Here is a 23818-nt window from a genome sequence, read left to right on the forward strand (position 1 = left end):
AGAGTTAACACAAAACTTCCTTTCCCTGACTGAGACAAATTATTTGTGTCTTTGTGTCTCAAACCCTGACGTTCCACCAAAGGCAACATATGCAATGGTCACCACTACCGCGCTCCCAGGCATTGACCATGAATAACTGATTGGTTAAGCTGACAAAAAGCCAGTGGCACTACACTGCTCCCCTAACTAAATGTTAGTTTTGTAATGGTAATGTAATTATGCGTTTGGTAGAAATTGGATAACATCAGGGCAACGTGCAGGCGCTTGAATAAACAGCAAGAAGAAAGTAAGTTCTATCTCACATTAAAACTTAAAGTGAGTGCCAATAGCCACAAATTCTGTACAGTGGCTGTAACGCCCTGGTCAGCCCCAGTGTTCACCAGACACCCGTCCCCCAATCTAACACCGCACTCTTCATCTATAGTAAGCCCCCGCTCAGCCCCGGGAGACTCTGGTTACCTCTCCCAGCACTCGGTTGCCCCCAGGAGTTACTGAGCAAGGGATGGTGTCTGGGAATGGGCCGGCAGCAAGACATTAGCCCACAGATAGAAGTACCAAGATTCCAACAGAGCCAAGTCCTGAATACAGAGCAGAGGTCATACACAGAATATCCGTCCACCAGACCAAGAACAAAAGGACAAAACACAAGCAGAGTCGGAGTCACAGGCAAAGGTCAGTCCAGGCAGTGTAAAATGGCAATGTCAGAAACACGCAATGGTCAGCAACAGTAAATCAGACAATAAATCCCCAGCACAGATTAGCCCAGCCATACGCTACAACTAGTGACCGGGAACAGAGAGGCTATAAAGTCCCAGCAGCCAATAGCAGTGCAGAGTCAGGAGCTGATCAGCCTCTAGAATCCCCTTCAGCTGTGTGCAGCCTAACAATGGATGCCGGGGATGCCATAAACCCTCCAGGCTGCACGGCTAAAGGGAAGCAGGGGCTGCTGCTATCTTAGTTCTCCCGGCTGCTGCAAATGACATTCCCTGGACAGAATAAACAGTGCTTCATACTGTGATGTCGCCAGACAGATGGGCATCTCCTAACAGTGGCAGGACAGTATGGAAGTAGCTTGGTTAGGCCATGATAAGAGAAGGAGAATGTTACACTTCCATTTGAGTTTGAGATAATCAGAGGGCTTCTGCTCAATACCCCTGAAGTTGGTGACAGGATGTAGCAGAAAGTGGCAATAACAGGAGTATTTGCAATGAGAGCAGGCATAACAGGTACAGGAATATATAGTGCTAGGAAGCAGAATCAGAAGACGACAGGCAGAATATAAAGTGCAATGGGAGATTGGCAGAGTGAGGTAATGCAGACTAGAAGAGCTTGTCAACTCATGAGGCTCAGGAGCTAACACTCAAAGGTTCCTTCAGTTGTGTTGAGCATTGGGAAGGTACATGGAGCCAAAGCCAAATTTGGACATACATGAATATTTATACATATCTAGTTACACATGCAGCCATGACTCTCCATGTCGGACAGCCGGGGGAAACATGCACACGTGTTGGAGGTGGCCATTGGTCCAACCTTCCTAAAAGAGTTGGGCGGGTCTTATCCTAAACAAGGGATTAGGACAGCATAATGAAAATGATGGAAAAATTGACATAGAATATTGGTGGCTAGGAAAAGAGGGCAATGAGCATTTAGGCAACATCCCCTGGAACCTGGATAGCCATATAAGGTGTAGCCCACCCTGTCCCTGGCCATACTAGCCCCCTGGAACTTAGCCAGGGTAGGGGGCAAGCTGGCCATTATGTGGTCTTGAGCAGATATCTGTTGGCCATGTTGTATGGATGAGCCCAACAATGGGTCTTTCCACCATTAATATACGAGTTCCCAAGCAGACTGATTCCTGCAATTACATGAAGCTGTTGGTGCTGGCTAATGGGGTGCATCCAGGAGGAAGGGGTGCACATTTTTTTAGGTTCCTTCTTTTTCACATGGCTGGCCAGGTTCAGGGGAGCCCAGTATGGCCGGATCGGGAGGTGCACGCGCTTGCTTTCGTTTTTTTTCCTAACTAGCCGGGTTCTGTTCCTGAGAAAGAGTTTAGTTTTACTGTTGGATGATATAATGTATATTATATACTTTATTTATTTATTTATTCTTTTTAATCCATAAAACATCCTACAATCAGAATATAAAAGTTTTCATTCCTTACATAGCTTTCGGGATGATAAAGACTAAAATTCCACCACTAATGAATCCGTTCAATGAAATAAAAATACGATGACACCGATACTTGGGCAAATACTTGGACAATTTCACCTGGGACTAAAATCTGCAATCTGGCAGGACTGCTTTGGTTTAATAAAAACTGCAACTCATTCATCTCATTCTTTAGGGTGTAAGACGATTTGGGGTATGTCGGGGGTAAAATAATAATTAGAAGTGATCCTCACAGCATCAGAAAATGCAGCAAGGAGGGGCCCACATAGCTCCCCATCAAATTGCCCCATTCTGGCCTTCCTCCAGGGTAATGGATTGATCACTATACCCCTGTATCATGAACCTTAGAGGGCATTTTTTGAACAAACAGAATTCTGGGGTTCTTCTGAATTCATCGCAGTCATTGCCTTGTTGTAGCTTACTATTTACCTCTTCATGCTGAGTAGGTAAAATGCACCAGAACCCATTTATTCACAGTAATATGCCATAGAGGGCATTATGGATTCATTAAAATTTAGTTTGGTGAATGACACCATAAATTAGCTGAACCCCTCCAACCTTGCCATAAATTTGAATTTTATCCCTCCATGCGTTCCTTTTATTAAATGTGAGCTGAAACATAAAATAAACATTAAAGAGCATTATCACTGATTTCCAGTGACAGTAAGTTGTCCTCCGGCTCTACAACCTACCTTCCTCTGCAAGGGACATCGGGATCACCATCAGCAACGCCAACACACACAGCTCCATCACCCTGAACAATAAATGAGTAAAAGCAATAATTCAGCAAAAAGCCCATAACAATTCTTCAGCTATTCAGTAATAATTCTAACATAAATGTGAATATTAGACAACCATTTCCTAACATATATATATTCTGCAAATCAAATCATACACAAATAATAAGTCACTCAAAGAACTTAATTAGGAAACAAATTAGAAGCATAAAATACACTGCGGTATTGTCAGATATATATGAATAATACGGGCTTCCTTCTCAGAATTGGGTCTTGCAGAGACAGAATGCTCTCCCACTGGAATACAACATTCTATCTGCTACCAATCTGATCCATCACAAAGACGGGGTGCTCGGGCTTCTTGGACCCCAGCAATGGCAGCTTTATATGGTTTACGTTTGGTGATATTGTTGCACATTTATAGCTATAATTTCGTTTTGGCTGGGAATTTATTGTTGTTGTCCATTTACGTTTATTTTTGGAGAACGATGACATCTCCTATTGGGTAGTTTTTTTCTCCCAGTCTTTTCTATTCTTTTTGGTGCTTTTTATATGTTTTGTCTTTATGGAAGACTTGTATTGGTTGGTCACATGCTCCTATGATTTGCTATTTTATAGATAATCTATTTCTATTTCATGCTCTCGTGTTCCTCTGTATGTTGTCATAGAAGTATAACAAGACAGCGGAGTAATCCCCAGTGATAATTACCACTATTTGGGGTAAGGCCCCATGACACCCCTATAGGACGCCATCTTTCAGACGAGTCTGCGCCCAAAGACACGACCGGGTTAATAAGGAAAATACATGATTGTGCATTGGGCAAAGACAGTTTGATGTGGTCAGCCAAAAGGAAGGAACTAATGGAAATGAAAATCTGATGGGGAAGCAGAATGAGCAAAACACCACAAGATTAACAACCGCAATATATCATTTGGAACATGAAAATATGCAGACCGACCCAGGAATCATAACTCATTACATGGAAGTCTGATGGACAAGCTCGGCTTTAGTGAATAACAAACTGGTTGCTGCACAAATGAATAGAGAAAGCAAGAATCAGGTATAAATGGGTGCAGCAATTCCCAGAATATTGCAGAACAAATCCCCCCCATCCAAATAAATGATATAGAAGACTTATTGTATATTGATACAAACACCAAGAGGTTGTGACTTTTGGTAAGAGAATAAACATGCATGGTTTCTACAATCTCAGAAACATACAGGAATACTAATGATCAATTTATTTGGATGGCAGACATCTTCCTGGAGAAATCTATTCCTGTATTGGTAGAGTTGCAGTGAATTGTCTGTGTATTACCTGAATTCTCCGTGTATGTAGATTCTTCCCTTCTCCTCCTATTAATGGTAAGTAACGAGGACGGAGAGGTGTTATAAAGTCTCTTCCTCATAATAACCCCTCCTTTACCCTTCTGACATCCATCAGTGAGATCTCAGACATCGAAAAACAAGGAACACAATAAAAGCACAATTGTAAAGGAGCCAAAAGCAACGACATCGCAGTCCAACGCAAACAATGTCAAACAATAATATTTTCATGCACGAAGGAAATGAAAAGCTACCTAGCCAGGACAAACACTGAACTTCTGATATGAGCTGTTTTTTAATATAATTTTCTGTAATAATTTTCAGCACGTACGGGCTTTCATAGGACGTTTCTGTATGTTGTATGGCTAACACTATTCCGGATACCTTCACTTTCCTAACTGCAGGACCCCAGATATGAATGTGACCCCAGTGGTGAATGCAGAGATCACTGGCCCCTGTGCACGCTGCGTCATAGGGCCGGGGGCAGGGACATTGGATTCCATGTGAACCCCCCGGCCATTGTCTGTGTATGAAGGGCACAGCCAGACGATGCATTGTAATGGCTTCATGGAGCTGGGTCCCAATGGAAGGCAGTCTGAACCCCATGGAAGGCCTGCTTCTTTTATTCTTAGACCCCTCCAAGGTTCAGTTGCTGGACCTTTCACAATGGGTGCTTCTGGTACCATGGGCCTAACTGAAACCAATACCCATGTGCCGTATATGAAAGGGCTGACACCCCAAGGTTTCTGTGAATTGCAGTGCCATGGGTGTCACAAGGTAATTTTTACCAGTAAACTCAGTGAAATCCATTATTTCTGGCGTAGTGACCCTTTCTTCATATAAAGTCCAATAATATTTCTAGCCAGAATTGGCCCCCTGTGATTCTATAACATTGAGCAGGATTTAGGGACCCGGAGAGCTGTAAATGGGAGGATTGGCCATGTTACCCACCAAGCCAAGATTAATTACCCCTGTAAATGTTCTGACTCCTTCTGACTACTTGTCATTTTTCTAGTCTGGGTATAAGAACCTTGGCATGATCCAGGACCTTCCATCCAGTGACAGATTGATCTTCTTGTTTTGCAGCCTGACTCCTTGTCCCTTTCTGACCCATCAGTCTTTAGGTCTGATTTATAAACGCTTTCTATGTATGCTGAAGATAGAATAAGGTGACCTGGGTGATCCACCAAACCTGGAATGGATCTGGTCTAGGACTAGAAACATTTACCAACTATAAGCAAATGATTTTTAAGAAATCAATTCCTGGGATGGTGGATCATCCAGGTTCTTCCATGATAGTCGATCTTTTCCAGGCTTGGAGAACTTTTGATAACTCTATGGCCGTATATTGACCACTGATGAGATGCTATCAGACTGTATCTGCAAGTGGTGACCTTTAGGTCCAAAGAATGAATGACAGTCAGATGGCTCCCAAATCTCTGTAATGCTAATGTATAGCTCGGACCTGATGCATATAGACAGGAAGACAATAACTGTACAAAGGTTCAAATGTCCGGTGAAGGAGCTGAAAGGAGCATTTCTGTGATCTCCTTATGTATGTCCTAGCGTGACAAACCCTAACGTATAGTGTAACCCTAATATTGGTGTCTATGATCAATCCCAAGTTGTCCAGACGTGGTGACAGAACTACGTTGGTTTCTAGGGATCTCCAGGCCATTTATGCAGGGAATGCAGTAAAAGTTGCAGCTCCTAAGCTGGTGGCATTTTCATGATGACGTCTCATGTTTGAGTTCTGCCAATCTCAGGTAAGAATCTCAGGTGCTCTGGTCAACTGAAAGGTTAAGCCCCATACTGGAAGCATTGGACCCCCCATTCCCCCATTCATGCAAAAGAGAAAAAACTGGAATAATCCATTTTGGATGTCTATTATTGAAATAAATTATATTTGTTTTATAGAGGTCACATCCTAAAATCTGAATTATTTGAAGAATATTAAGATGGACCTCGATGCCTAGATTGGGTTGGACTGCACTTTCTTACCTTGGCACCATAAACTGTTTGGAAAACATTCCAGTAGATGTATTAAAGCTACAGCTTCCTGGCCATGTCTTCTAAAAAGTGAGCGGAGTCCTTTTAAGGGGAAAAAAGGAAGATTTGAAAGTAAAATCCTACATGCAGTGCGTTCCATGGCTGCCCCCTACAAGCCATTACCTGCTGCCTTCCGGCCCTTCTAACCTTCTACAAATCCTTCAGCAGATAAAAGGGACAAACGTTACTTCACTAACCAATGAGAGTTCACTAACCAATGAGTTACTAACCAATGAGTTACTAACCAATGAGAGTTCACTAATCAATGATTTACTAACCAATGAGAGTTCACTAACCAATGAGTTACTAACCAATGAGAGTTCACTAACCAATGATTTACTAACCAATGAGAGTTCACTAACCAATGAGTTACTAACCAATGAGAGTTCAGGATTTAGAAGAAAACAAAAAGAAAGAATACAGCCTGTGCATTGATTCCATGTTATTTTATTTCTTATAGTTGATATCACTGTATTGTTATGAGAAAAACATTTAAAAAAGATAAAACAATTACAAGAAATTAATATTATACTGAAAAAAATTGACGTCAACACCAATTTTTTGTTGACGTCAATTTTTTAAGCTTATTTCCACTAAAATAGCTATGCTGATTCTGATGTGCAGTTAGTTTTCTTCTATCACGTCAGGTTTTTTCTCTCCCGTTTATATTATTGAGAATTCTGTATCGTGTATTTGTATCGGCAATTCATTACACGCAGACAGTGTGCTCAGAGGTTGTGTGCTGCTCTATGTAGTGAATAAGCAAAATAGAATTTTCTACTTACACACGCATTTCCCTATTTTCAGATCATGTCTGGCTCTGCCGTTTCTCGTTGATTCATTTTGTTATATCTGTGGCAGTTTCACCATTCCCAGTCAAAGGGCCAACATCAGCACATTTGTAGAGCGAGCCTATTTGTCATATTACAAAGTTAAACTTGGTGATCAAGATAAGTCTTGGGCCCCTCATAAGGTGTGCAAACAGTGTGTGGAGGGTTTACGGATGTTGACAAAGGGAACACGTGATAACAAGAATTGGGACTATCAAAGAAGGCTTCAGAACTCCTAGCATCAAGACTGTGTGAGAAAAACTTACTTGAAAAGGAACAAAGGTATCGTACTTTCCAACCAGAGACATTGTATTTCTGCCGTACTTTATAACTGACAGTGGCTTTGTGTATTGCCATAACATACCTGGTTTAATGGAGGAATTGGGAATTCTAATCTATAACTCAACTGAATGGTGACTTTTCAATCGATAGCTCAAAGTGGAGCCTAAACTGTGTCCTCCTTCACAATGACAATATATTTGGGTCAGTCCCAATTGGCCATTCACAGTTTCTCTTTGTGAAGAATATGCAGACATAAAGAGAGTCATTGAGTTGTTGGATGATGATGATGATGTTGTCTTTGATCTGACATGGGGCAAACAAGGAGATCCTCATAGGCAGGAGAAAGAAGAAGAGGAGGAGAAAGAAGAAGAGGAGGAGGTTGCAGAGCGCCCTCAAAGGGGGAGAGGGAGTAAGAGGGTAAAAGCTGCCCACACTCTGCATTCTTCAGTTACCAGTAAGGTAAGTCATAGACGTAAATCTTGGGAGCTGTCCCCACAGCTATGCCTCAACAACCGCGGACCACCACCACAAGCACCAGATCCAGAGCACCTTTCAGCCCAGTTAGATATTTGCCAGTGTGGGCATTTTTTAATGTCCTTAGTGATGATAACACTATGGTCATCTGTAAACTGTGTGCTCAATACTTGAAACAAGGCAAAAACCCAAACAAACTTGGAACAAGTTTCATGAGCACCCATTTAAAAGGCCACCATCCTATAAACTGGCGGGAACACCTGGTCAAAGCACAGAGCTCTGTGCAACCACCTCCGCCCAGGAAGCAAGCTCAAACTGCTCGATCCTCCTCCGCTGCCATGCCCCACAACTTCTACTCCATCGCCAATGTTTCTGTGGTTAGCATTAGCAGCATCCAACTTTCCATCCCCCAGATGCTGGAGCGCAACAGGAAATATGGCCCAAATGATCCCAAAACAAAGCTATCCAATGCAGCAATTGCACAGCTGGTTGCATTAGAGCTCCTCCCTTACCGGCTGGTGGACTCCAATGCATTCCGTTATGCATTTCTCCGCAGGAACCCACACTACGTTATGCCTAAGTATTTTGCAGAAAAATGTGTTCCTGCTTTGCATGAATACGTTCAGAGCAATGTGTCTATGGCCCTGCAGCACTCAGTTTTTGGCAAGGTGCACCTGACAACCGACAGTCGAGCAAGCATGGAGTGGGAAGTTATATTTCCTTTACAGCTCACTGGGTAACTTTGGTGGCAACAGGGGAAGATGCAGCTGCAGCAAGGCCTGCATACTTACCTCCGCCCAGAGCACATCGCCATGTAATTTCCTCCTCAACCTCCACTTCCACCTCCTCCTTTGACTCTTGTGCCTCAACCTTGTGTCCTCCTCCAGGGACACTTTGCCATGGGGACTCAGCACCTCCCATTCGGCAGCATCTGTTCACCGCCAGCACCAACCTGCAGTTTTCTGCTTCGGTCCACAATTCTGACGTTGCCACGTAGTCCTGAGGTTGCAAAGCCTGGGTTCCGTCAGCCACACGAACGCAGCCATTCTAAGTGCCCTGCGGGAGCAGGAGGAGAAATGGCTAACTCCCAACAGACTTCAGCCAGATATTTCATTCCGATCCCACTTTGCTATACATCTCCAAAGCCATAACAATTTCTATTTTTCTCTCCCAAAAATCTAGATATTTAATTCTGATAGCACTTTGTATCGATCCAAAAAATTCTTTATTTCTCTACAGAAAATACAGATCTTTAGTTCTGATCCCACTCTGCTATATATCCCTGAAGCCATAACATTTGATGTATTACTCGACAAACAATACAGATATTAGATTCCAATAGCACATCGTATCTATCCAAAAGGTCATAAAAAATTATATATTTCTCTCCAAAAACACAGATATTTTATTCTGATAGCACTTGGTATGTATCCTAAAACCCATAAAAACGTATGTATTTATGTGAGACAAATACAGATATTTAACTGTGATAGCACTTGCTAGATATCCACAAATGATAAAAGATTTATGTATTTCACCGCGTATTCCACCAAGTCCGTTACCTTTTATGTGGGTTCAGTACATAGTAGGTATGGAAAGTGTGATTTTCGTTCATCCATTAATGTCCCAATTAGATACAGCTTCTACACTGTCCATAGAGGTGATGGCCTCAACCTCCAATGTGTTCCACGCTACGTACCAGAGCCCACCGCCTCCTACTGCCTGTTACTGCTACCGCCTTCCCAGTACCCAACTGTAAATGCAAGATAATAATCTAGTCCACGATCCGTCTCCACGATCAGAGCCTACCGCCTCCTCCTCCTGCTTGTAAATGATGCTGCCGCCTACCCAGTACCTGACTTTAAATGCCAAATACTAATGCCGTCCACACTTCGTCTCAGGGCCCACCGCCTTCGAATCATGCTCTTACTGCTGCTGCCTGCTTAGTACCCAATTCTTGATGCCAGTTACTAATGTCGTCCACCCTCCGTCTCAGTGCTAAATGCCTGCTCCTCATGCTGTTACTGCTGCTGCCCAGTACCCTACTCTAGATGCCAGTTACTAATGCCATCCACACTCCATCTCAGAGCCCACCACCTCTTCCTCCTACTGTTACTGCTGCCTGCCCAGTACCCACCTGTAGATGCCAGTTAACAACGCTGACCATGCCGCATTTTACAAAGTTACAGCTAACAGATAGGAAAAGTCTGTGCCCTACACAGCAATGTCTCCAGTAGCTAAAGCTTCTACACTGTCCATAGAGGTGATGGCCTCAACCACTAATGCCGTCCTTGCTCCGTCTCAGGGCCCACCATCTGCTCCCCCAGTACCCAGCTCCGGATGACAGTTCACAATGCCATCCACATTTCTCAGAGCCCACCACCTCCTCCTCCTGCTGTAAATTATGCTGCCGCCTGCCCAGTACCCTGCTCTAGATGCCAGTTACTAATGCCATCCACACTTTGTTCCAGAGCCCACCACCTCTTCCTCCTGCTGTTACTGCTGCCGGATTCCCAGTACCCAGTACCCAGCTGTAGATGCCAGATACCAATGCTGTCCATGCCGCATTTTACAAAGTTACAGTTAGCAGATAGGAAAAGGCAGTCCTCTACGCAATAATGTCTCCAGTAGCTAAAGCTTCTACACTGTCCATATAGGTGTTGGCCTAAAACAATAATGCCGTCCTTGCTCCGTCTCAGGGCCCAATGTCTGCTCCTCCCAGTACTCAGCTCTAGATGCCAGTTAATGCCATCCACACTTCTCAGGGCCCACCGCCTCCTCCTCCCAGTACCCAGCTCTAGATGCCAGTTAATGCCATCCACACTTCTCAGGGCCCACCAGCTACTTTTCCTGCTATTACTGCTGCCCACTGCCCAGTCCCCAGCTCTAGATGCCAGACTAGACTCAAGCTCAACAGGGTTTTCTTTCCCCGCTGATTCCACCAAACCCCGTTCCATTTCATGTGCTTTCGCTCGATAGTATGCCCTGAGATGGAGAGTGGAAGGCATTAGTAACTGGCATCTAGAGTTGGTTGTAGTGCATCTTTATTGACACCCCGAAGTGTGTAATCTGAAATTTGTGATGGAATGTAGAAGGCCATGTCTTCTGTTTCATCCATCGGTACCACGCTTTATCGGACTAAATTTCTGTGTATGTAACCCCGAACTGGGACAGCAGTCTCTCTGTATATGTTGGGGGGATGAGATGAGACACTGGTATGTTTAACGGGACTGAGAGGTCCTGGCTGACCACATTGAGCCATGAAGTTATTGAGCTCAGCAGACGTCCGGAGACTTCTCCACAACAAGTATGTGGCCGTCCTGGGAGACTCCATTCAAAGATCCGACAACAAGGATCTTGTGAAAATACTGCAGAATGATGACTTTCGGACTGAGAAGCAGCTGAAAGGGAAGGCGACATGTCATTTGCAAACAACATGTTGGGGGTCTCTGGGTGAAATGCACAATGCCATAATTTACTGCCAAGTGCATCATTACAGAACTGACCACTAACTTGTATGATTGTATTTCCTGACCCGTGTCTATTCAGAGTACATAGAGAGCGTGCTGGCCGACTTCGAATATGGACCTCAGCCCGATGTTGTCATCATCACCTTGTGTATATAGGATGTTATCAGGTATCATGAGCAATCACTGCAAATGTACAAAACCAACCTGGACCACCTGTTTATTCGGCTCACCGAGGTGCTGTGCCCCAAATGTCTGGTGATATGCAACACGTCCATGTCTGTTGGATTCAAAGCTGGTGAAATGCTAGAGTACCCAATTCCTAATGTGTGCTGGGACATCATAGAAGGGAATTTCTACAGAGCAACACTGGCAGATTTGCACCAATTGGATGTGATTGACTTGCACTTCCACTTACGCTTCAAGCTGCGCTCCAGGGTTGAAGATGCCACCCACTCGAATCAGCTGACTCATGGGAAGTATAGCTGCATCCTGATGGCTCATATTGATTTAGCCCGGGGCGTGCAGCAGGAACAGAAGGAAGAGGAAGCGGTGGGCTCTGAGATGGAGCATGGACAGCATTAGTAACTGGCATCTAGAGTTTGGTATTGGGCAGGGGGCAGCAGTAACAGCATGAGGAGGAGGCATTGGGCCCTGGGTCAAATGGTGGACAGCATTGTTAACTGCCATCTAGAGCTGGGCACTGGCCAGGTGGGGGCAGCAGCAAGAGCTTGAGGCCATCATCCTAAATCTGCCTACTGCCCAGTACCCAGCTCTAGATGCCAGACTAGACTCAAGCTCAACAGGGTGTCCTTCCACCTAGCCTATTCCGATTCATGTGGTTTCGCTACATAGTAGGTAGGGACAGATTGGAATCTCATTCATTCATTCGTGTCTCCAATAGCTACAGCTTCTACACTGTCCATATAGGTGATGGCCTCAACCTCTAATGCCGCCCTTGCTCCTTCTCAGGGCCCACCGCCTCCTCCTCATGCTGTTACTGATGCCGCCTGCCCAGTACCCAGCTCTACATGCCAGTTACCAATGCTGTCCATGATCCGTCTCAGAGCCCACTTCTCAGAGTCTTCCTCCTGCTGTTGCCACCTGTCAGTACTCCATTCATAAATATGGCATTACAGTCATCTAGGTGGCATTGATGATGCACTACAGCCAGCTCTAGATGCCAGTTACCAATACGCTCCCCGCTCGGTCTCAGTGCCCACCGCCTCCTCCTCCTGCTGCTGCCACCTGTCACTTGTAACTTATAACAGAGCTGTGTAGCTGGCTAATTTTTTGACTGAAAGACCCCCCTTAGAGACCTCTACCTGTACTCTGAAACTTGTGTATGGCTTGTAAAGGAGCAGTGAAACCTGGTGGCTAATTTTTGGACCAGAGGAACCCCCTTATGTCCCACTCGGCCTTGGAGACGGTATAAAATCCGGCATGTTACCTTGACCGCCCCATAAAATGGCCGAACCAGCAACAGAAGAAAGACTTTCTTCTTTTTTTTACTTGTAAAGTGTTGTGCAGGGCTGGGGAGTCTTGACATGTCTTTTTAAATGTATTTATAGGCCGAATAGTGAGCTATTAAACCAACACTAGTGCTAACACTGAACACTCCAGGAAAAGCTATTTTTACCTTAACCACTTACCCAATTAATTTTCAAATGTTTACTGTAAAAAATGGCATAGCGTAACAATAAATCCTTTGTATGAACAAAGAAATTTAATTAAAAAGTACATTCAAGTTATTATTTAATTATTTTTTCATTGTATGTAAAATTTGTACAAAAAAACATGCATAAACATTACATCACACTTGTTTCAATAATTCTCCTTCAAATGTTTGAGGGATCTACTTCTAAAGTATAAGGAATTGACCCAATGAAAGCACATGTTTATTATGTGGATTGAGATGATGAATATAGTTGAATTCTCCTTCAGTTTAGTTTGAGATCTGTTCACTGGAACTAAAGCAAAATTTTAACTTTGAAATATTCTAAATCCAGTCACAGATACGATGCTACCTGTTGTGTATAGTGATCAGCTCAAAGGAATTACTACTGGGCTTAGCGTACCATAATAATACCAGTAACACTGGAAGACCCAGGAATAATGGAGATCGTTACTATTAGCCGGATGTACACATTGGATGAGCTAGCTGAAGGTACTTTGTAATAAAATAAACCAAATGTTGTATGTTCAGACTCTGAACAGCAACCTAGTACCTGAGTATGGATGAGTGTATGTTGTTCGTATATATATATATATGGAGAGAGAGACATAGACAGAGAGAGAAAGAGTGAAAGAGAGAGACATAGAAACAGAAGGAGAGAAAGAAACAAATAAATCACCATTGTCATTGTATTTTTCACTGCAATGCAGAGAACCTGAAAAAAAAGCCATACGTTCTAAGATGGCAGACTTACGTTGAAGTTTCTCCTGGACGAGAACGTCTCCTTTAATTTCATAGACTAGAGATTTCCAAATAATGAGATTTCCATGGAGATCACCAGAGATGGCCTTCTGTATGTCTTCCGGTGTCAGGACTTTATCCCACATATTGACATCACTTATTTCCCCAACAAATGACTGAGAAGCATCAAACCCTCCACCAAAAGTATCTTGGTCTTGTCCTAGTAGAATGCTGGCTTCAGCTGCAATAGAAGTCCCTTTCATTAGGACTCCTCCTGGGTAGTGTCTCCCGTTGATCCAAAGATGGACTTCTCCAGTGTTGGAGTCCCAGGTCACACAGAGGTTCATCCAGCCTAAGGACCCCGGGTCTATCCTAATATTGCTAATTGCCTGGTTTATATATATGGAGCAGATGTTTGGAGGCTCTGGGTAGATTAGGAAAGCATTGTCCTTCCCAGGCGTAGCAATAGAGAAAAGAGAATAGCGACGTGAGAGGTCTGTGTAAGAATTTAGACAGACACTGACTTTCTGCAATGGTTTTGTAACTGTAGGTTTTAGAATGACATGAGCTGTGTTGGTTTCTTTTGGGAAGATAAACATTTTACCGTCCAAATCTATGGAAGAAAACATACAAACCACATTAGTGCTACAAATCAATAGTTTAGGTCTGGGGTATATACACAGTTGGTTTCTGACTTTGTAAATCCTACATTACTTCATTATCACATAACAATGTGCGTGAATCCCGGCCCTGGAGGACTAGAGTTGAGGACCCCTTTAGTTAAATGGACCAAGTAAACATCACGGGAGTAAGGATGGGAAAAATGTTTGCAAAATATAATTCCAAACTTTCCTACTTATTTGTTCAGTTTTATTGCACTTTTTCCAACCAAACTTTAAGTTTTACAAAATTAACAGAAAAACAACATGCAGGCATGTCAAAATTCTAATAACCTCCTATTGCCAGATCATTTGTATAATTCCAGATATAAATCAGGCAATTTGTATTGGAAATTCTCCTTCTCTATGGTTTGCACAAATGATTGTTGCTTATCAGAACATTTGACTTTCCTGAATAAGTTTTTACCATGAACAGTAGAGAGGAGTAAGTAGTTTTGAGGATAACAGAAAAAAGAAATGAGATTTGAAATTGGGAAGTTTTCTTTTACAAAAATAAGTAAAGTGGCACAACCATGTAGTTATGTAGTTTGTGATGTATTCAGTCCATGTGCTCATACAACGTCCTCCACATTTATCCATTCATGCAAGGAGTTTTTGTACAAGTCCCTAACTACTCCCTCAATCAAAAGTCTTTACTTATCTGTGTGCAGCAAAGTGAAATCTGAGACCTTTTTAATATTTATTGCACTTGTGATACACCGTATTTTTTGCCGTATAAGACGCACTTTTTCTTCCCCAAAACTGGGGGGGAAAAGTTGGTGCGTCTTATACGACAAATACCGTGTTATAAAATAATTAAAATAAGATACTCGGCACAGAGTGATCAGAAGGGGAATTTGAATGGCACATGAGTGATCAGAAGGGGAATTTGAATGGCACATGAGTGATCAGAAGGGGAATTTGAATGGCACATGAGTGATCAGAAGGGGAATAATCTTTCAGAATCTTTTTTTCCAGATTTTCCTCCTTTAAAATTAGGTGCGTCTTATATTCCGGAGCGTCTTATACGGCGAAAAATACGGTAACACAGATTTAATGAGCCGATCTTTGGAGACTATTGCAAATAGCTCACCAACAAAACAACAGCAACTTATTATTTTATGATTGGTGTGCATAGCTGAAACTAAGACAACAAAGAATCTTTTGAATTTGGAAAATGTATTTAATTAAAATAAAGGTATACAAGTGGGAACGGTGTCTGATATTTTCCAATTGTGTCATTTCATTTATTTGTTCTTCACTACTAGCTGTGATTGTCACCTCTCATTGTAGACATAAATTTCAAAGTAATCATCATTTCCATCAACATTTTCAATTCTGTATTGTCTGTTCGGGATATTAGGAGCAAGTTTTGTATGGGGCACTGAATAGACTGAGTTTGGACTGAACAAGAACTTCTCCTTTGATTTCATATAGTAGAGACTTCCAATTAATGAAATTCCCATGAAGACAACCCAACAAGGATTTCTGGAGGTCTTCGGGTGTCAGGACAACATCCCACATATTGACATCACTTATTTCTCCAGCGAATGACTGAGCAACATCAAACCTTCCACCAAAGGAATCTTGTTCCTGTCCCAGAAGAATGATATTTTCTGATATTATGGAGCTCCCTTTCATTAGGACCTTCCTTGGATAGACCTTCCCATTGACCCAAAGCTGGACTATTCCACTGCTGGAGTCCCACGTCACACACATATGTCTCCAGTTCAAAGATTCTGCGTCTGTCCTAATATTAACAAAATCATTATTTATATAGAAAGTTAGGATGTTTGAAGGCTTAAAGATGAGTGCAAGGGCATTGTCCATAGTGGCGGTAGACATGGAGAGAGGTGTATGGGTACGGGTGAGTTCCGTGTAGTAACGCATGCAGAGGGTGAAGTTCTGCAATGGCTTTGTAACTGATGGCCTTAGAAGAACATGAGCTGTGTTAGTTTCTTTTGGGAAGATGAAAACTTTACCCTCCAAATCTAGAGAAAAAACAAAAAAACCACAAAATAAATTACTGTAATTATTGTATTACTGCTTCAATGTTTTGTATGACTGAGGAATCACTGATATCCTAATTGTAATTATATGTGCTAGAATAATAGCAATGTACAACAGTGTATATATAGACAGTGATTTTATTTCTGTGCTTGGTGTATAACATTTGTGTTCATATCATCAATAGTTCATAAGAAGCACCCATAACCAGGCTATTATTGGAACAGTAATAGGATTATATAGGCATTTGTTTTACAATTATTTTATTTATGTCATTTACCTGTGAAATCCCCTTATGAGCTGACATCCTGAAGCCCCAGGTATGTGTCCCTTTTTCCTTTTCACAATAACTAGATCCTTGCCTTCCCCCATTAGTTGCAAGGGCCATTGTTGGGGGAGAATGCCTTTTCCTTACAATATAAGCCATGGGTTATATGAGGACTATAGGCAGGGAGCTTATTAGAAATGTGGATGCCCCCTTTATAAGGGGGCCCCAGATATCCTCCCCTTAACCCTGGGGAATTATTACAGATGTACATAGAACACCTTACCTGATTACATAGAGGGTTAGAAAATCTTAGCAATAACCACAATACACACATTTAAATGTCTATGTAATATGTATATCATTCTTGTCTTACTAAGTCTTTTGTACAAATTAGTAAAATTATTACATTTTCAGGATCCATTTCTTTTTTAAGTGTCCCACGATGACTTCCCCACAACATATCCCCCATGTTATAGGGATTTTCAGCTGGGTATCCTAATGGAATGTGGAAGCCCTGTTTATTAAGGAGATCCCCAATCTGCCTCCTCACCCCCTTCCTAATCTAATTAGGGGTTCAAAAATCCATATCCATAATCCATATATACATAACAACACAAAAGCAAAATTTAATGTTATGACTTTTTTAAACTAATATTTACATGGTCCAGTGATGTCTAAATATGATATTCCACAACAACCCATCCAGCATTGGATTCACAATGACAGGAACCCCTCTCTTTTCTTGGTATAGAAGGGAGGGGATAGTTAAGGAATAATATTTTTGCATAACTGTCTAGAAAAATGCAAACTATGATGAGTTGAGTCTCAGCATCTTTGTGTACATTCATCAGCTAACCGCACAAGGCGGCAGCCCTTATGGAACCCTTTTCAGAATTTTCAGCTAACGTTCCAAGTTCGTACACTATATCAACTGCCACTCCACTGTCTACCTGTTTACTTACTTCCTCATAAAAAGAGAGTAAATTTGTATGACTTCCGTCTTTCTTGAACCATGCTGACTATCACTTATAATATTATTTTCTGGCAGAAACTCCTCTATGTGGTTGTTTATCAAACTGTCTAGCACCTTTCCAACTATGGACGTTAAACTAACGGGTCTGTAGTTACCTGGTAATGACTTTGCTCCCTTTTTGAAGATAGGAACCACATTGGCCTTACACCAATCTAGCACTTTGGAGGCAGTCATCTGTATGCTACCAAAGCCTTCTAGCGACGCAATGAATTGGTGTAATTATAGGCCAATCTCTCTTCTTAATCTGGACGCCAAGATCTTGGCGACAATCTTGGCGTCCCGACTGGAAGGGGGTATAGGTGCTATGGTGTCCAGTGACCAAACGAGTTTTTTGACATTTGACATTCAGGGTAGAGAGATTAAGGGGAGCAACATAAACTCTGTCTTTTTGCAGAAGATATCCTCCTTAGTTTGACGAATCCCGTGGTAACTTTGCCCAATTTGATGAAGGTAATGGAGGGTTTTCAGGCTTTCTCGGGGCTGCAGTTAAATAGTTCAAAACGTAAGACCCTTAGTATTAATTTACCAATGGAACTGGTGAAACTGCTTAAAGAGTCTTTTCCCTTTCAATGGGAGTCAAAAAGACCTAGCTATTTGGTTATAAATATCCCCTCATCATACGATCTCTTGTACACTGTTAACATCCCCGATTTAGTGAAACATTTGATAAGCTTATTAGAAACATGGAAATGCTATCAAATTTCATGGTTGGGTCGTATAGACTCTATAAAGATGTCCTGGTTACCGAAGTTCTTATATCCCATGAGAGTCCTCCCATTAGCTATGCCTAATCATGTCTTAAAAAGATACAAAAAAAATGAAATGTTAGAAATATTATATATATATAATATAATATATTATATATAATATAATATAATATATTAGTAAAATGTTAGAATATTTTTGGGGGCAAAATGCCCCCGAGTTCCTAGATACACTTTGTGTATGGGATTCTATTAAACATGCGGGGGGCCTTATGTCTGGTCACAGTCCAGAAGGTTCTATAATTGAGGAGCCGTTGTTTCTCCCTGGTTTGGAGGAGCCGAGGCGTTTCTCGTGGTGGGTAGAGAAGGATCTATACAGGATTCATCATTTTATTAACTCAGCTGGGATTCTTCCTTTTAGTGAATTCAGAGAAAAATATGAAGCCCCACCGGTGGAACTTTTAAGATATCTCCAAATCAGGCATTTTGTACAAACTAGGCTTAGATTAGTAGCTGGAACTTACAATATGACGTGGTTTGAGAAATTGTGTGTACAGAACACAAAGGTAAAATGAGTCTTACTGGCTCTGTACAATACTTTAGTTTAAATAAATTTGGCAATCCCACCTTTTATATCCAAATTAGAGGCAGATATGGGCATGTTATTGGAACAGGAGGATTGGAATCAGATATGGTCTGCAGGGGCCCATAGTTGCATTAACGCTTCAGCGGTAGAAACTAATTATAAATGAATGTTACGATGGTACATGAGACCATCTAGGCTTGCTAAGTTTCAGCCGACCTGTGGGGGTAAATGTTTTGGGGGATGTATGGTGGAAGTGTCCTAAAATCAGAAAATTTTGTACGAGAGTAGATCAACTAGCTTATACTTTGATGGTACGCGCATTTCCTAAAAAAAACGGCAAAGGCACTTTTGTGTTTGAAACCATTGTCCTGTTCAATTTAAATTGTTAACGTATCTTTTTACTTCAGCCAAAATGGTTTTGGCTAAGGCTTGGTGGTCTACAACCCCCAATGTGCAACAAGTAAGGAATAAAATGTCCTGGATTCTGGTGAAGATGAGAGCGAAATATGCCTAAGGGCTGGGACCAGTCAATACTGACCATATAGCAACATCATTGATCAAGTAGGATGTAACATATGATCCCTTTTAACTACCCTAGTGGTATTCCCGAGTCTGACTCGGAGTCGCTTTTACATGCAAAATGCGGTAATCCGGGGTCAGACTTGGGGTACCTAAAATCAGAAAAAAGCCACTTACCATGTTCCGTCGCTGTCCCCCAGCATCCTGCTGGTCCCCGCAGGTCCTGGGGACACGTCTGCCTCCTCCGATCTCCGGCCACGAAGTGGAGAGATGTCCTACAAGGTGTCCTGGTGACGTCATGCGTCGGTGCAGCCCGGAATTTAGCAGCGGGAAATTCAAATAATTTTGTATTGGATCCAATTCAAATAAATATTCATATAATATATAAATACTATATTATATGTATTATATATGCTGCTGTACAGTTATATTCAATTATACATTATTTTTTTTAACAGATTTTTGTGTTTTTTTTAAGTTTATCATTAAATTTATTACCTATTATAAATGTGTTGGTGAGTTATCCCTAAGAATTATAGGTCTACAATGTATATTAAATTTCCATTCAAAAAATTGTACAACTTTCTGCATGGAAATACGGCCAGAATCAGACCGCAAGGGGGGGTAATATGCCGGAGTGTTAGCTGCCCTGCCTCCCTTCCCCCCTTTCTTCTTTGTCCTTGTGTTTTAGTGTTGTCAATGTTATATGTAATATGATAAGATTATTTGACAATATATGTCACGTTTAACTGATTGGCAAAAATAAGTATGCTATAATTAGTAAAGGAAAAATGGAAAATATTAGGAATATATGCAGTATCACCAGTAAATTATAAAGTGAAAAAGAAAGATGAGTTCTTATTTCATTCCCAAGGGGAGGAATGAAGACTGAAATAATATGGAATGAATAATTGTTAAAAGATAAAGTCTCCTCTCTCCATATATAACAACAAAACAATGAAATAGAAGAAGCGTTTGTTGTAATGGAGGGAAAGGGATTCATTCTTTTCTCTCACTAAGATAATTACATGTTTGTTTGTTTTGGGTAAGATAATAGGTAAAGGATTATATTAGATCATTTTGTCATGGAGGAATATATGAGGGGGTGGGAGTAGGCGGCAATACAATGAGGAACTAATTAGGAGCATATTGTGTAATGAGGTAACAATTCTAATAAAAGATAGAAAATAAGCAAAGTTTAAAGCGAGAAATGTTAGAAGTTAGGGGAGACATATACAATAAAGAAATCTGAAGATTGTGTTGTATAGCGGTTATACTGTTAGGATATAATCTGTTGGAATGTGAATGCTTTATGACACATTTTTATTGGCTTGTTTGATTTATTTGTATGATTAAAATGAAAAATTAATAAAGTAATTGAAACAGACAAATGCTTTAGCAAAGTCCAAGTACACTATATCAACTGCCACTCCACTGTCTACCTGTTTACTTACTTCCTCATAAAAAGAGAGTAAATTTGTATGACAACTTCTGTCTTTCTTGAAGCCATGCTGACTATCACTTATAATATTATTTTCTAGCAGAAACTCCTCTATGTGGCTCTTTATCTAATTCTCTAGGACAGGGATGTCCAAAATTTTTGCAAAGCGGGCCATATTTGGTGAGATGAAGATGTATGGGGGCCGACCAATCAGCCTGACATTCTTTGAACCATTAATGTGTACTGGTAAGCTTGGCCACTCTTCTCATGCCAAGCACCATAGTAGTTTCTTTGTGTTTTACTTAATATATGTATACACACACATAATTATGTTGCTGAGTATCTAACATATAAATATAATGCCTTTAAAGCCCCTCATTTTTCCTTTTTCTACTATTCATTAATTTTTGGATGTGGCAGATGTAATTTTGCTGAATTAAATGTGGGAGATTCCAGGTTTGTTTCTTTGTGTTTTACACTGCATAGTTGGGGGGGGGGGGTGCTGTGTGTTGTGTGCAGTGTTGTGTAATGTGTGCAGTGTTGTGCTGTGTGCTGTGTTGTGCTGTAAGCAATGCTGTGCTGTGTGATGTGTGCAGTGTTGTGCTGTGTGATGTGTGCAGTGTTGTGAAATGTGCAGGGAATCCCTTATGTTTGTAGTGGGCATGTGTTGTGCAGGATCCGCACAGACCACGCCCACTCTGATTCAAAGAAAGTTTGGTGTCAGTGTAGACTCACCGGTGTAGTGCAGAGAACGTCTTCTCAGAGTGGGCGTGGTCCGTACGGATCCTGCACAGAACATGCCCACTACAAACATAGGGGATTCCCTGTGCGCACACACACACCCACACGGGCCACACATAGTTCATTTGAAGACAGAGGCTGCAGGCCAGTGAAAACCTAAACATGGGCTGCAATTGGCCCGGAGGCCAGACTTTGGACATGCCTGCTCTAGGACCTTTCCAACTATGGATGTTAAACTAATCAGTCTGTAGTTATCTGGTTATGACTTTGCTCCCTTTTTGAAGATAGGAACCACATTGGCCTTACACCAATCCATCGGGACCCTGCCAGTGACTAAAGAGTCTCTAAAAATTAGAAATAATGGCTTTGAAATAACTGAGCTCAGCTCTTTGAGGACACGTGGATGTAATCTATCAGGTCCTGGTGCTTTGTCAACATTAATTTTTCCCAGCTGTTTGTCCATCATATCAATTCTGAGCCATTGTGACTCATTTAAGGCAGTGATATTGCTATTATGAATTTGGACTTGAGCTCTGCCATTTTCCTTTCTGTACACAGAGCTAAAAAATGTGTTTAGTAAATCTGGACTGTCTTTATCCCCAGTTACCAACCCAGCGACATCCTTTAACCCCCTGAGTGGTAACCCGAGTGTGACTTGGAGTAGAAAAAAGATGCTAAGAGTGGTGACCCCGAGTCACACTCAGGGTAGGTAAACCTAAGGGAAGTAATGATAAATGAAGCCTTACCTTTTTTTCTTCCTCCGGGCGGCTTCCTCTGCACTCGATTAGTCTCCGTGGAGTTCCCAGTGACGTTGGTGCATGTGGGCATTCCCTTCAGGGTGGGGCGGAAAATTCAAATCCATTTGTGTTGCATTCAATACGAAATAACTTTATTGAATGCAATACAGTGGATTTATATGTGTAAAAGCAGTACATTGTATTTCATGAACATTTATTTTATATTATAATATTATAGTATAAGTATATTATTTATTTTTGAAAATTTATATATATATATATATATATATATATATATATATCGGTATCACAAGTAACAACACCAGCACATACAGCTCCATCTCCCTAAAAGAACACAAAATTATTATTAAGTTATTATTCATTATTAAGCAAAATTCAGGCTTAATGTTTTAGAAAGACACAAAGCTGGAACTTTAAAGCCAAATCTATTTAAAGCCTGTTATAAATCCTGGAATTGCTATATGAGCCATGGGCACTGCAGATACAGATAATTACCCACATTACCCAATCTCCACAAACAACAGCTTGCTGCACTGACAGTGAAATCATTACTGCGTCGAGCCCATTGACTTCCAACATGGCGCCATTACAGAGCACCATCAACAAGATCCTCACATTTCTGTTCTGCTAGAGATGGCCAATAATACGAAGTGATGTGATTGTGCCATGGGTGGTAACAGGTTCTGTATGGTATTCACAAGAAAACTTACCAAGAGGAAGCAGCCAGCAAATATAAAAAATGCCATGTCCTTAGTTGGAGGTTAATACAATCAACATGAGAACAAAAGGAGCTTCCATTGCCGATCAGCCAATCATTACCCAGGGAGTTTAGTAGGGGGACAGGCATAAGGGGGGTAGACATAAAAATGTAACCGATCAGAATCTCTGTGATCCTTATGGTCATCCTAGTCTGCAACCAGGTTCTCCATATGTTGTAAAGCCATTTACATAGAGAAGATGACGGGGTGCCAATGCCTCGGCATCACCACCCTAGCAGCTGTCCAGAAATGGCAGAATATGGAGCTCTTAGCAGATGGCAAAAAGCTTGGAATCATAGCTAGTAAGTATACAGCTGGTGTATTGGTAATACGCAAATACACCATAGAGGTACATAGGACAATCATTTCTCACACCCTGACCACTCCATAGAAAACATGAAAGTTTTAGTTCCTAAAGAAAACTAATGAAGTATAAATGATCATTCTGTAATCACTCGTTTCTTCCCCCCCCCCCTATATTAGATTCTACCCATGAAAGCTTCTTCTAACAACTAACTTTAACAAGCTTACCTCTGTTGTTGTTCCAAGAGAACTAGAACACAATCATTAGCTAGGAGGAGATAACACAATCA

At 41.5% G+C, this 23818-nt stretch overlaps 4 protein-coding genes across 4 annotated transcripts in view; all 4 read right to left on the bottom strand.

Annotated features, from left to right (window-relative positions):
* LOC140322636 (serum amyloid P-component-like) overlaps nt 1-4769 on the bottom strand; it is a 54086-nt gene extending 49317 nt beyond the window's left edge. The window contains exons 1-2 of the mRNA XM_072399191.1: nt 4226-4769; nt 2862-2923 (exon numbers count right to left, since the gene is read on the bottom strand). Of these exons, the coding sequence (XP_072255292.1) occupies nt 2862-2919 (58 nt within the window). The 5' untranslated portion in view covers nt 2920-2923; nt 4226-4769. The remainder of the gene's footprint in view (nt 1-2861; nt 2924-4225) is intronic.
* Nucleotides 1-23818, bottom strand: part of LOC140322641 (C-reactive protein-like) — a 41800-nt gene that overhangs the window by 2935 nt on the left and 15047 nt on the right. The window lies entirely within an intron of this gene.
* LOC140324837 (C-reactive protein-like) lies at nt 13405-14360 on the bottom strand. Its single transcript, XM_072402964.1, has 2 exons — nt 13765-14360; nt 13405-13505 (listed from the first exon to the last, which is right to left on the bottom strand). Exons 1-2 carry the CDS (start codon nt 14348-14350, stop codon nt 13405-13407), a joined length of 687 nt encoding a protein of 228 aa, XP_072259065.1. The 5' UTR covers nt 14351-14360.
* LOC140324838 (C-reactive protein-like) lies at nt 15573-22537 on the bottom strand. The gene is made up of 3 exons (XM_072402965.1): nt 22456-22537; nt 21704-21754; nt 15573-16401 (listed from the first exon to the last, which is right to left on the bottom strand). Exons 1-3 carry the CDS (start codon nt 22535-22537, stop codon nt 15770-15772), a joined length of 765 nt encoding a protein of 254 aa, XP_072259066.1. The 3' UTR covers nt 15573-15769.

Source organism: Pyxicephalus adspersus, chromosome 2, assembly GCF_032062135.1.
Source record: "Pyxicephalus adspersus chromosome 2, UCB_Pads_2.0, whole genome shotgun sequence".
Taxonomy (NCBI): domain Eukaryota; kingdom Metazoa; phylum Chordata; class Amphibia; order Anura; family Pyxicephalidae; genus Pyxicephalus; species Pyxicephalus adspersus.